The 14,669-nt window shown below is 40.3% G+C and overlaps 1 protein-coding gene across 1 annotated transcript; it reads right to left on the bottom strand.

Annotated features, from left to right (window-relative positions):
* Nucleotides 1-821: 821 nt before the first annotated feature.
* LOC117466314 (sushi, von Willebrand factor type A, EGF and pentraxin domain-containing protein 1-like) lies at nt 822-14,569 on the bottom strand. Its single transcript, XM_034109501.2, has 9 exons — nt 14,397-14,569; nt 10,666-10,704; nt 8,308-8,469; nt 8,079-8,237; nt 4,344-4,382; nt 3,967-4,128; nt 3,729-3,896; nt 1,136-1,155; nt 822-1,011 (listed from the first exon to the last, which is right to left on the bottom strand). Exons 3-9 carry the CDS (start codon nt 8,357-8,359, stop codon nt 976-978), a joined length of 636 nt encoding a protein of 211 aa, XP_033965392.1. The 5' UTR covers nt 8,360-8,469; nt 10,666-10,704; nt 14,397-14,569; the 3' UTR covers nt 822-975.
* Between the last annotated feature and the right edge of the window lie 100 nt (nt 14,570-14,669).

The raw sequence follows: 14,669 nt of genomic DNA, 5'->3' as shown, positions 1-14,669 counted from the left end.
CTCCGTAACAGTCAGTGGGCACCACTTCACAGCCAATCAGAATGAGAATATGTTTCACATGTGACTTATTCAAATTGCGAGTGATTGAGTGACAGATGAAGGTTGTTTAGGAGAAAAAGTTTGAGAAGAAAAAGTTTGAGAGTGGCGCTCGGGAAAGGAAATTGTTGAGGGAAAAGGAGTTTCGAGACAAGCAGCTATTACAAAAATGCCGAAGCTTACAGGTTATTTTAAACCTGTAGGCCGGGATGAGGAGGAAGGACGGATGAGTTCTGTACCGAGCAGTAGCGGTGCCGGCCGCGGGGCCTCGGAGCCAAGTAGGCCGTCTGGTTCTGATAGCGATGGAGTAGCGGGAGAGGAAAAACAGACAGTATGGACATTATCTGTTGGAGGAGATGGAGAGGACGACGAGGACTTGCTACGTGGAGGGGAGCCAACGGCAACCGGACAAATACATGAGGGAGGCCCGATACGTCACTCATCTGGAGGAGAGGACCAGGCGCGCGTAGAGCAGAGTGGAGAAGTGCGATCACAGAGCCTGCCGAGGCTATAAATGACTTTCATTTGTTGTTTAAATAGGGGGCCTACAACACCTATCAGCCCCAGGGCCTGATGGCAGGTTAAGGCGGGCCTGCAAGTAGTATAGTATCTTCATATCATATGTAGTTAACTAATAGAGAAAAAACATCATGTTGAAAATATCATGAAAACATTTCATAGTATGGTATTTCCAAAAGCATGAACAACATATTTAGTATAGTAAATCGAAAATGTCATGAAAAAAGTAACAAAATACAAGAATTCTGCAAAGAAATGTAAAAGGCTTCTAAGAGTTGAATACTTTATTGAGACCTCTAAATGAAATACACACGATGAGTAGTGAGGCGTATTCTAGAAAAACACAAAGTGTCTCACAATCTTAACCCTCAAAAGTTTCCAGGATGTGTCAGTGTGGAGAGAGCCAATCCAACGGCAGCATTACATTCCAACTGGCACTAGATCTTTGCATAAAACCTGGTGAAAAACAAAAAACAATATCATAAGAAATGAAAACAAAATATGGTAAAATACAAATGCATGAACACAAGCTTTAATACAATGTGTTTCTTCAAAAGGTATATTCAGAAATAACACTCACCGATTGAAACCAATTGCAACCTGAAAACATGGAGAGAAAAGAACAACACTGAAAATGTGGAGCTGCTAAAGGCTCCAGGCTACATTAGCCACTACCAACAAATACACATTAAAGTGACTGATTTAACTGCGACTGAGTGGCTTTGTGGGTAATGTAGGCAAGTGTTGACTGCGAATTTGATGGTGTCACTTGAGTACAAAGCCACAACTGTGAAATTATCTTTGAAATAAATAGTTTTTGGGATTAAAGAGATCAACTTCATTTGCTTATGCTAAACATGTAGCTAGCAGGGGTTAGCTTCTCTTAGCAGGAAGTCAACCGAGGTGCGAAGTAACTAAGTACATTTACTCAAGTACTGTACTTCAGTACAACTTTGAGATACTTTTATTGTACTTGAGTATTTCCATTTTATGCTACTTTGTACTTCTACTCCACTACACATAGTTGTAGTTACTCTGCAGATGTGGATGAATGATGTGAAATCTAACCAAGTGTTGAATCAGACTTTAGTTCCACCTGGAGCAAATCCACCAGCTACCCTGCAGTCTACAAAGTCATTCAGACTAGCTGCACCTTTACCAGCTTTGAGAACACTTTCATGATCAATCATTATAAAACATATTATTCTGAAATGGACCAATCTGCACAATGACTACTTTTACTGTCGCTACTTTCACTATATTTTGATGACAATACTTTTCTACTTTTACTTGAGGAACATTTTGAATGCAGAGTATTCCTACACTCTGGTACTTTTACTCAAGTAGAAGATTTAAGTACTTCTCCCACCTCAGGAAGTCAATACTATCTGCTTAACTGTCTGGCAACCATTGCGATTTTAATCAGGCCATTAAGAAGCCGTCATCAGCTGTTTCCAATGTAAGGCAGATGGGTGACTGTAGCTACGAGCGAGTGCGGTCTTCTTTCAACCAGAAGGTCGTGAGTTCGATCCCAGCCCATGTAGTCAACATGTCGATTAATCCTTGAGCAAGATACTTGCAGTATAGACTGCAGTATCTTTAGGGGTGTGGTCTTGCTCGGTTAATGAATAATTATAATCAAAACATATCATATATATTATTCTGAAATGGACCAATCTGCAGAATGACTACTTTTACTTTTGGTACTTTAACTATATTTTGATGCCAACACCTTTTTCTTGAAGAACATTTTGAATGCAGGACTTGTAACACTCTGGTACTTCTACTTTTACTCAAGTACAAGATTTGAGTACTTCCCCCACCTCTGGAAGTAAATACTATCTGCTTAACTGTCTGGCAACCATTGCAAATGTTATCAGGCCTTTAAGAAGCCGCCATCAGCTGTTTCCAATGTAAGGCTTCAACAGGGGCACACTGCACCCTCACACAGCCAACACTATGAACGGTTTACAGATGTATACATTTTAGCTACGTTAGATTGAGGTACCAAAAGTATGTGGTTATGTTTAGGAAACATATCATGTTTTGGGTTCAAATAAGTGTGCCTTCGTTTTATATACATAACTATTACGTTTTTTATGTAAATGATGTCTGTGAGGTTGATTTGGTTTAGAAATGTCCATACAAAACATTGTGACATGGACTCGAGTTGGACTTGTTAAAGACTTGTGACCTGAATTGAGGCATGTCTAAATGAATGAATTACATTTTTGATAATTCAAAATATTTGATGTTTTTTGTGTTTATGAGACTGTATACCTGCAGTATAGTGTGCCACAGTGACGCGTCCTAAAACCTGGAAGTAAGTTACCATTTTACCACTTCCGGTTCCCTCGACAAGCAATGGGATTTCTCCATAGGATTTTGGAAAATATCTGGAACTAAGGTCTGAGGTTGAGACACATTTAAGAGACGGATCACGTTTTGTTCTACGACATTAAACACATCAGCAGCGACCCCACTGGTGATTTCTGAAGAGTGGACGTGTCTGAGAAACGATGGTTGTTACCAAGTGGCTGAATAGGACTACAGAAGTTGTCGAGGCCGTTGAACGTCATTACGCCGAACACGTAGACACTCCTCTAAGTTAGTTTCTGCTCTGCTTGAAAGCAAGTCCCTGCCTCCTGCAGACTGTTCAAACAAACGCTTCAACTCGTTCCATTTAGAGTCTGTGTGTTTGAATATGGATCTTAAGTTGGCGTGACGTTGAAGCAGCGACCCTGCTGTAGTTCCTTTATAGCATAACGTCAGCATTTTGCTTCCGGCGACTAGATTTATGATTCGAAAATGATAAAAGTAGGATAGACATGTGGAGATTATCTGGCTGAACAAAACGTGATCCGTCTCTTAAATGTGACTCAACCGCAGACCTGATTTCCAGATATTTTCCCAAACCCTAGCGTTTTTGTCGAGGGAACCAGAAGGAGTTTACTTCCGGGTTTTAGGACACGTCACTGTGGCTCTCTATTGACTGCAGTATCTTTGGGGGTCATACTCGGGACTTGACCAAAAAGCAACAAAACTGAGAAGTTACTTGGGTATTCGACTAAATTACTTAGTTCTTGCTTTCCGTAAGTTATGTCTTTTAAACAACAATGTTCAAAAATATTTTAATGGCATTGAATATGTAACAAGCTTTAAATTATACTTACATTCAGAAAGCGTAACTTTCCCATGAGTGCACCGGGCTTTAGAAAACTTATCCAAAAACGTGCCATGCGTGGAACATTCCAAATTCTCTTTTTCACCATCATATATAAATCTGACTCCAACAGATTTTACGTGAGAAAGTTCATCAGTGTCCACAGAACAGAAGGTGGCTGGAAAAAGAAACAACATGTTTATTTACACAGCCAAGTTCTCTGAATGTTAGAGTGCACTTGTTTTTACCTTTGCAGGTGGGTGCTTCGGACCACGTGCCATCGCTGTAACATACCACCATCTTCGGACCCACTCGTTCGTAATGAGCAGCGCATTGGTACCGCAAACTCCTTCCAGTGTTTTCCACAACGTCACCGTCAGTAACCAGGGGGCGAGCTCCACAGGTGTCGACTGAAATATATTTAATTTTTTTGTTATTTCAGAAATACTTATTTCAAGATGCCATAGCAGAGTAAATCACCTCAAATGTAAAACCTTCTTTGTCATTTTAACTGTTGTTCATTTGTGTCAACTAGTACAATTGTAATTTCAAACATATTGTATATATGAGGGTTATGTTATACTATAACAGTCCTATTACATTTCTCATACAAATCCAAGCCTACCTCCGGAGACAGGTTTCGTCGTAGTAATGTCCCCCACACCTGCAGAACCACCATGTCCAGTAGAAGAAGAACAAAAAAAATACATACAATATGTTTACTTTTATGAATCACAAAATATGGTGGTTTTCTTTGAACAAAAGTTCCCTGGTCTCTCACCAAAATGCAGTTTTGGATTATATATCTGTTGTTGAAATTAAACATGTTTTAATAGTTCTTGGTCTTTTTTACTACTTGAGGGCAGCAGAACAGCACTGGCATATTATCACCTCATACATTGAATATGGTGGATTTGTGAGAAAAAAGTGGCCTATTTACACAGTCAGCTGACACAGAGCAACATGAACATTAATTTCAACAATTCTTAGCAGAGTATTTTTATTGTGGTAGTTCAATAAGAAATAGATAAATGTGCTAACAGTGAAAATAAAGAACTATCAGCAAGGTGACAAAAATGTGAAAAATGCTGATTTACATTTTTCACTACACACGTTCACAGATACTCATCAAGTATGGAGGGAATGAGTCCTAAAACATGGAATTAGTTAGCATTTTTCCACTTGATGGGTTAGATTTTCACGTTTTGTCCTTTGACAAAAAATGCATCTGATATTACCCCACTGGCAGTGAATATACAAAGCTTTTATGTGTCATAAAAATGGTGGTTGATAACAAGAGGCTAAATGCGACTACTGAACGCCATCCAGCTGGACATTAGCCGCCTTTAGCTTAGCGGTTGTGACACGCAGCTATGCAACAGTGATGTAGCTTGTAGTTTATGAGGTGTGATTTGTGCCAAAGACTGAACTAACTGAACAGCCAATCGTGTCGATCGTCGCCTACAATGCCGTGAGAGAAGTAACGTGGCACTCTCGTCGCCACCCCTCTCGTCTGAGAAGCTACGTGACGTCTGCGTCTGAAGTTACTTTACTTTGGTAGTTATCACCAAACAACCCAGTAATGTTACAGCTACGTAGCTGCTGTTCAAGCGAGACTCTATTTCAATATAGTTTTGGTATTCAAATAATGTTACACCTCTTGTATGCCCTGAACACCGAAACAACCACAGACAAGAATATATATTTGTAATGATCAAAATGATAACAAAGGCTGAAAAACCAGGAGAAGCCTGTCTTCCCTTGGTCTCCAGGAGAAAACGCCACTGCATCACCAAGTTTTCATATACTGCTGAGAAAGGCTGTACAAAGACCTGAAACGATGTGCTGCAATGTCTGTGTATTTGTGAAGAATGCCAAGTAAAAGAAGAAAGTAATAACTCGTCTTGATACATTACTTTATTTCCTTATTTTCCCCCTTCATTTGAGAAACACTATGATTTATTATGTTTGTGTTAGACACACACCATTACTGAATTAATTCTAAAACCAAGAATAAAACAAAAATAGGGAGCCCTGGCTCAAAGACGGACAAAACAAGGACACCCCACTTGATTATTTTCCAATTACAGTATATTTACAACCATTGCGATTTGAATCAGGCCATTAAGAAGCCGTCATCAGCTGTTTCCAATGTAAGGCAGATGGGCGACTGTAGCTACGAGTGCGGTCTTCTTTCAACCAGAAGGTCGTGAGTTCGATCCCAGCCCATGTAGTCAACATGTCGATTAATCCTTGAGCAAGATACTTGCAGTATAGACAGCAGTATCTTTAGGGGTGTGGTCTTGCTCGGTTAATGAATAATTATAATCAAAACATATCATATATATTATTCTGAAATGGACCAATCTGCAGAATGACTACTTTTACTTTTGGTACTTTAACTATATTTTGATGCCAACACCTTTTTCTTGAAGAACATTTTGAATGCAGGACTTGTAACACTCTGGTACTTCTACTTTTACTCAAGTACAAGATTTGAGTACTTCCCCCACCTCTGGAAGTAAATACTATCTGCTTAACTGTCTGGCAACCATTGCAAATGTTATCAGGCCTTTAAGAAGCCGCCATCAGCTGTTTCCAATGTAAGGCTTCAACAGGGGCACACTGCACCCTCACACAGCCAACACTATGAACGGTTTACAGATGTATACATTTTAGCTACGTTAGATTGAGCAAGTTAGCATTTCACCACTTCCGGTTCCTCAACCAAAAAGCAATTGGATTTCTCCATAGGATTTTGGAAAATAGCTGGAAATAAGGTCTGAGGTTGAGACACATTTAAGAGACGGATCACGTTTTGTTCTACGACATTAAATCCATCAGCAGTGACCCCGCTGGTGATTTCTGAAGAGTCGACGTGTCTGAAAAACGATGGTTGTTACCAAGTAACACGTAGACACTCCTCTAAATTTGTTTCTGTTCTGCTTGAAAGCAAGTCCCTGCCTCCTGCAAACTGTTCAAACAAACGCTTCAACTTGTTCCATTTAGAGTCTGTGTGTTTGAATATGGATCTGAAGTCGGCGTGACGTTGAAGCAGCGACCCTGCTGTAGTTCCTTTATAGCATAACGTTAGCATTTTTCTTCCGGCGACTAGATTTATGATTCGAAAATGATAAAAGTAGGATAGACATGTGGAGATTATCCGGCTGAACAAAACGTGACCCGTCTCTTAAATGTGTCTCAACCGCAGACCTTATTTCCAGATATTTTCCCAAATCCTAGCGTTTTTGTCGAGGGAACCAGAAGGAGTTTACTTCCGGGTTTTAGGACACGTCACTGTGGCACTCTATTGACTGCAGTATCTTTGGGGGTGTGGTCTTACTCGGGACTTGACCAAAAAGCAACAAAACTGAGAAGTTGCTTGGGTATTCGACTAAATTACTGCACTTTCACTATCCGACGTGTTTATGATGCGCCAGTGGAGGTCATAAATGTGCGTCTGCTGCTGTGGGGAAACTAGAAACTACAGTTTTCTATACAGCGGACGACAACATGGATGTTCAATAAGAACGAGGGACTCATCTAGAGACTCTGCACCGTGCTCTGATGCTGCTGCTTTGCTTTATGAACGTGGACAACAGAGAAACATATTCTTCAAGACCAAAGTTGGAATTGAAATAAAAAAGGAAAGTGAAACTTATGCTCGTCACCCTCTCCCTCCGGTCCACATTAATACAAATGATCCCAATACGTATGATTGTATGAACTAAAGATCTTAAAATCAATACAGATGTATTTATTATAAACGTTAGTCCTTAACATCTATCTCTGTGTATATCACCATTCAAACATCTTTTAAAAGTTGAACAAACCCCACACAGCTCAGTGAAATGTTGACTTTATTTGATCATTTCAGTAAAAACTAACGTTCATATTTCTCTTTTTGATTATAATACTGACGAACGTTGAAAACAAAGCACTTTGGCAACTTACCACCTACGTTTTCAAATGCTTAATAAGCACCGTAACTTTCATGATATCATTTCTCGGTCATAATCGGTTGTTTCCGTGAACGGCCGACTGTTGAGTGATGGCAAATGCTGCGGCTGCAATGCATTGTGGGGCAGCATTTCCTCCTCTCCTTTCGGTTAGGGAGGTCCAGTGGTTCCTAAGCTAAAGGAGGTTATAAAGGAAGTTTGAAACCTCCTTTCCTTTCATCTAGAGAATTGGAACGGCACTTATCATGGCTGCCACTGAGGGACTTCCGGGTCATTTCACTCCGTTAAGAAGGTTCCTAAGCTAAATGGACTATTGGACTGCAGCCTAAGTCTTTTAAACAATAATGTTCACAAACATTTTAATGGCATTGAATATGTAACAAGCTTTAAATTATACTTACATTCAGAAAGCTTAACTTTCCCACGAGTGCACCGGGCTTCAGAAAAATGGAAAACAGAACTGGAACATTCCAAATTCTCTTCTTCACCATCATTTATATATCTGACTCCAACAGATTTTATGTGAGAAAGTTCATCAGTGTACACAGAACAGAAGGTGGCTGGAAAAAGAAACAACACGTTTATTTACACAGCCAAGTTCTCTGAATGTTAGAGTGGACTTGTTTTTACCTTTGCAGGTGGGTGCTTCGGACCACGTGCCATCGCTGTAACATCCCACCATCTCCGGACCCACTAGTTGGTATTGAGCAGCACATCGGTACCGCAAACTTCTTCCAGTGTTTTCCACAACGTCACCGTCAGTAACCAGGGGGGGAGTTCCACAGATGCGGACTGAAATATATTGAATGTTTTTGTTATTTCAGAAATACTTATTTCATGATGCCATAGCAGAGTAAATCATCTCAAATGTAAAACCTTCTTTGTCATTTTAACTGTTGTTCATTTGTGTCAACCAGTACAATTGTAATTTAAAACGTATTGTATACGAGGGTTATTATAATATCTAAAAGGAGAAAGGAATAAAATGTTGCTTTCAATTTCTTCATCCTTTTTGGAGCTGCTAAGATCCTGAAAGATAAAGCGGCTATTTCGCAATGGGATGTTGGTTTTAAGCATTTATTTTAGAAAGCCTAAACATTTTAGCTTTCTCAATTTTAAGGTAATTTGTTGTCTTCACAAGCAGATATATATATATATAATTCTAATCGACATTTAACAGATATAACAACACAGTCTCACTCCCTGAGGGTCCAGGAGCGACGCTTGGTCAGTGTCCATGGCGTGCAGTTGTGACGCTCCGAGGCTCCTTCAGCTTCATAAAGGGACGCAAAGAGCTTCAACTGATTGCAATGTATTCCCATCGGCGGCGGTATTTGACGCTCAGGGAAGCACCGCATCGGTCCATGTCGGCGGCAGTTAAAGGCAATGTGAGCGTCCATTCCCATTGGATAACGGAGGATTTTACACCCGGAAGTAAGTATTCCCCTTACTGTTGATTGATTTTACAGTGATATCTGCACTACTCATCCACTCAAACACACCAGATTATTCTTGTTAAGTACACAACATTGATTGGTTTAAATTGTGTGCAATGCTTTTGTATTTTTCCCCTTCGATTCTGAGAAACAAATATTTTTTCGCAGTTTAGGATTGACAAAGACACTACACTACCCAGAGTCCTCAGCTATCGTTCCGCTTTGCTCACAAACCCCGTGATTAGTCCTCAAGCTCTGTGATTGGTTGACCTCCAACTGCATTCCATATGAAAAAAAACGTTTGGTAAAAGACAAAATCATAATTTATTCAGCAGTGCATGCTTTACTCTTTGAAAGTCATCACATGAATGCATTGTAATAAATGGTTTGGCTGCATACACACTACAGCTGGCTTAGTTCTTTATTTATCTACAGAGATCGGAATTTAGGAGCTGATTTTTATTTATTTCAATAAATAGGGGGAGCCTTCAGGGGAGCTCCGGCCTTCAGGGGAGCTCCCCCCCTCTTTAGGGGAGCCAAGCTCCCCCTGGCTCCCCCCCCATTTTGAACACTGTTTATAGGGATCTGCAGATACATATTTAGTCTTCTCAAGCACCCACTACCAAATATCTCGCCTGATTGTTGGCACTTGACAATCACCTTCACTGAACTTTACTCAGGTGTAACTAAAGTCTGATGTAAGGGTTGTTTATATTTCACATCATTAATCCAAATCTGTAAAGTAACTAAAATAAATGTAGTGGAGTAAAAATACCAGGTTAACCTTAAAGAAGCCCTCAGGATTATAAAAGACCCCCATCACCTCAGCCGCAAACTGTTCTGTTCTGTCTGGCAGGCGTTACTGCAGGACACGTTCGATTTCTGTTTTGGATAGTGTGCCGTCGATGGGTTTCATTCCATTTCAAAGTGCTGTTTGACGCTCGGTGTAAACTTTGTGCACTGCCAATCCAACATCCAATCACAGAGTTTAAGAACTAATCACGGGGGTTTGTCAAGCAAAGCACATGGTGTAGTCCCAAACGATAGCTGAGGATTCTGGGTAGTGTAGTGTCTTCGGCCATCCTAAACTCTGAACAAATATTTGTTTCTCCGAATCGAAGGGGGAAAATACAAAAGCATTGAACACAATTTAAACCAATCAATGTTGTGTAATCAACAAGGATAATCTGGTGTGTTTGAGTGGATGAGTAGTGCAGATATCACTGTAAAATCAATCGACAGTAAGGGGAATACTTACTTCCGGGTGTAAAATCCTCCGTTATCCAATGGGAATGGACGCTCACATTGCCTTTAACTGCCGCCGACATGGACCGATGCGGTGCTTCCCTGAGCGTCAAATACCACCGCCGATGGGAATACATTGCAATCAGTTGAAAGCTCTTTGCGTCCGTTTATGAAGCTGAAGGAGCCTCGGAGCGTCACAACTGCACGCCAAAGGACCCTGACCAAACGTCGCTATTGGACTATTAGGGAGTGAGACTGTGTTGGATATAACAGTCCTATTACATTTCTCATTCAAATCCAAGCCTACCGTCGGAGACAGGTTTCCTCTCAGTAGTGTGTTCCCTACCTGCAGTGGAAGAAGAAGAAAAAAATACATACAATATGTTCACTTTTATGAATCACAAAATATGGTGGTTTTCTTTGAACAAAAGTTCCCTGGTCTCTCACCAAAATGCAGTTTTGGATTATATATCTGTTGTGAAATTAAACATGTTTTAATAGTTCTTGGTCTTTTTTACTACTTGAGGGCAGCAGAACAGCACTGGCATATTATCACCTCATACATTGAATATGGTGGATTTGTTAGAAAAAAGTGGCCTATTTACACAGTCAGCTGACACAGAGCAACATGAACATTCATTTCAACAATTTCTTAGCAGAGTATTTTTATTGTGGTAGTTCAATAAGAAATAGATAAATGTGCTAACAGTGAAAATAAAGAACTATCAGCAAGGTGACAAAAATGTGAAAAATGCTGATTTACATTTTTCACTACACACGTTCACAGATACTCATCAAGTATGGAGGGAATGAGTCCTAAAACATGGAATTAGTTAGCATTTTTCCACTTGATGGGTTAGATTTTCACGTTTTGTCCTTTGACAAAAATGCATCTGATATTACCCCCACTGGCAGTGAATATCCGAAGCTTTTTGTGTCATAAAAATGGTGGTTGATAACAAGAGGCTAAATGCGACTACTGAACGCCATCCAGCTGGACATTAGCCGCCTTTAGCTTAGCGGTTGTGACACGCAGCTATGCAACAGTGATGTAGCTTGTAGTTTATGAGGTGTGATTGTGCCAAAGACTGAACTAACTGAACAAGCCAATCGTGTCGATCGTCGCCTACAATGCCGTGAGAGAAGTAACGTGGCACTCTCGTCGCCACCCCTCTCGTCTGAGAAGCTACGTGACGTCTGCGTCTGAAGTTACTTTACTTTGGTAGTTATCACAAACAACCCAGTAATGTTACAGCTACGTAGCTGCTGTTCAAGCGAGACTCTATTTCAATATAGTTTGGTATTCAAATAATGTTTACACCTCTTGTATGCCCTGAACACCGAAACAACCACAGACAAGAATATATATTTGTAATGATCAAAATGATAACAAAGGCTGAAAAACCAGGAGAAGCCTGTCTTCCCTTGGTCTCCAGGAGGAAAAGAACGCCACTGCATCACCAAGTTTCATATACTGCTGAGAAAGGCTGTACAAAGACCTGAAACGATGTGCTCTTGCAATGTCTGTGTATTTGTGAAGAATGCCAAGTAAAAGAAGAAAGTAATAACTCGTCTTGATACATTACTTTATTTCCTTATTTTCCCCCTTCATTTGAGAAACACTATGATTTATTATGTTTGTGTTAGACACACACCATTACTGAATTAATTCTAAAACCAAGAATAAACAAAAAATAGGTGAGCCCTGGCTCAAAGACGGACAAAACAAGGACACCCCACTTGATTATTTCCAATTACAGTATATTTACAACCATTGCGATTTGAATCAGGCCATTAAGAAGCCAGTCATCAGCTGTTTCCAATGTAAGGCAGATGGGCGACTGTAGCTACGAGTGCGGTCTTCTTTCAACCAGAAGGTCGTGAGTTCGATCCCAAGCCCATGTAGTCAACATGTCGATTAATCTTGAGCAGATACTTGCAGTATAGACAGCAGTATCTTTAGGGGTGTGGTCTGCTCGGTTAATGAATAATTATAATCAAAACATATCATATATATTATTCTGAAATGGACCAATCTGCAGAATGACCTTACTTTTACTTTTGGTACTTTAACTATATTTTGATGCCAAACACCTTTTTCTTGAAGAACATTTTGAATGCAGGACTTGTAACACTCTGGTACTTCTACTTTTACTCAGAGTACAAGATTGAGTACTTCCCCACACCTCTGGAAGTAAATACTATCTGCTTAACTGTCTGGCAACCATTGCAAATGTTATCAGGCCTTAAGAAGCCGCCATCAGCTGTTTCCAATGTAAGGCTTCAACAGGGGCACACTGCACCCTCACACAGCCAACACTATGAACGGTTTACAGATGTATACATTTTAGCTACGTAGATTGAGCAAGTTAGCATTTCACCACTTCCGGTTCCTCAACCAAAAAGCAATTGGATTTCTCCATAGGATTTGGAAAATAGCTGGAAATAAGGTCTGAGGTTGAGACACATTTAAGAGACGGATCACGTTTTGTTCTACGACATTAAATCCATCAGCAGTGACCCAGCTGGTGATTTCTGAAGAGTCGACGTGTCTGAAAAACGATGGTTGTTACCAAGTAACAGGTAAACACTCCTCTAAATTTGTTTCTGTTCTGCTTGAAAGCAAGTCCCTGCCTCCTGCAAACTGTTCAAAACAAACGCTTAAACTTGTTCCATTTAGAGTCTGTGTGTTTGAATATGGATCTGAAGTCGGCGTGACGTTGAAGCAGCGACCCTGCTGTAGTTCCTTTATAGCATAACGTTAGCATTTTTCTTTCCGGCGACTAGATTTATGATTCGAAAATGATAAAAGTAGGATAGACATGTGGAGATTAGCCCGGCTGAACAAAACGTGACCCGTCTCTTAAATGTGTCCTCAACCGCAGACCTTATTTCCAGATATTTTCCCAAATCCTAGCGTTTTTGGTCGAGGGAACCAGAAGGAGTTTACTTCCGGGTTTTAGGACACGTCCTGTGGCACTCTATTGACTGCAGTATCTTTGGGGGTGTGGTCTTACTCGGGACTTGAACCAAAAAGCAACAAAACTGAGAAGTTGCTTGGGTATTCGACTAAATTACTGCACTTTCACTATCCGACGTGTTTATGATGCGCCAGTGGAGGTCATAAATGTGCGTCTGCTGCTGTGGGGAAACTAGAAACTACAGTTTCTATACAGCGGACGACAACATGGATGTTCAATAAGAACGAGGGACTCATCTAGAGACTCTGCACCGTGCTCTGATGCTGGCTGCTTTGCTTTATGAACGTGGACAACAGAGAAACATATTCTTCATGACCAAAGTTGGAATTGAAATAAAAAAAGGAAAGTGAAACTTATGCTCGTCACCCTCTCCCTCCGGTCCACATTAATACAAATGATCCCAATACGTATGATTGTATGAACTAAAGATCTTAAAATCAATACAGATGTATTTATTATAAACGTTAGTCCTTAACATCTATCTCTGTGTATATCAACCATTCAAACATCTTTTAAAAAGTTGAACAAACCCCACACAGCTCAGTGAAATGGTGACTTTATTTGATCATTTCAGTAAAAACTAACGTTCATAGTTTCTCTTTTTGATTATAATACTGACGAACGTTGAAAACAAAGCACTTTGGCAACTTACCACCTACGTTTTTCAAATGCTTAATAAGCACCGTAACTTTCATGATATCATTTCTCGGTCATAATCGGTTGTTTCCGTGAACGGCCGACTGTTGAGTGATGGCAAATGCTGCGGCTGCAATGCATTGTGGGGCAGCATTTCCTCCTCTCCTTTCGGTTAGGGAGGTCCAGTGGTTCCTAAGCTAAAGGAGGTTATAAAGGAGTTTGAAACCTCCTTTCCTTCATCTAGAGAATTGGAACGGCACTTATCATGGCTGCCACTGAGGGACTTCCGGGTCATTTCACTCCGTTAAGAAGGTTCCTAAGCTAAATGGACTATTGGACTGCAGCCTAAGTCTTTTAAACAATAATGTTCACAAACATTTTAATGGCATTGAATATGTAACAAGCTTTAAATTATACTTACATTCAGAAAGCTTAACTTTCCCACGAGTGCACCGGGCTTCAGAAAAATGGAAAACAGAACTGGAACATTCCAAATTCTCTTCTTCACCATCATTTATATATCTGACTCCAACAGATTTTATGTGAGAAAGTTCATCAGTGTACACAGAACAGAAGGTGGCTGGAAAAAGAAACAACACGTTTATTTACACAGCCAAGTTCTCTGAATGTTAGAGTGGACTTGGTTTTACCCTTTGCAGGTGGTGCTTCGGACCACGTGCCATCGCTGTAACAT

This window comes from Pseudochaenichthys georgianus, chromosome 21 (assembly GCF_902827115.2).
Source record: "Pseudochaenichthys georgianus chromosome 21, fPseGeo1.2, whole genome shotgun sequence".
In the NCBI taxonomy this organism is placed as follows: domain Eukaryota; kingdom Metazoa; phylum Chordata; class Actinopteri; order Perciformes; family Channichthyidae; genus Pseudochaenichthys; species Pseudochaenichthys georgianus.
The sequence above is the reverse complement of the archived record's forward strand: the minus strand, read 5'-3'. Positions and strand labels throughout refer to the sequence as shown.

Excerpts from the sequence above, each read along its gene's own strand:
- LOC117466314 (XM_034109501.2), bottom strand. The coding sequence starts at position 8,359 with ATGGTGGGATGTTACAGCGATGGCACGTGGTCCGAAGCACCCACCTGC. Across the intron at positions 4,129-4,343 it reads GACGAAACCTGTCTCCGGAG|TCGACACCTGTGGAGCTCGC; the intron begins GTAGGCTTGGAT and ends AATATATTTCAG. Across the intron at positions 1,156-3,728 it reads GAAAGTTACGCTTTCTGAAT|GTTGCAATTGGTTTCAATCG; the intron begins GTAAGTATAATT and ends CCATGTTTTCAG.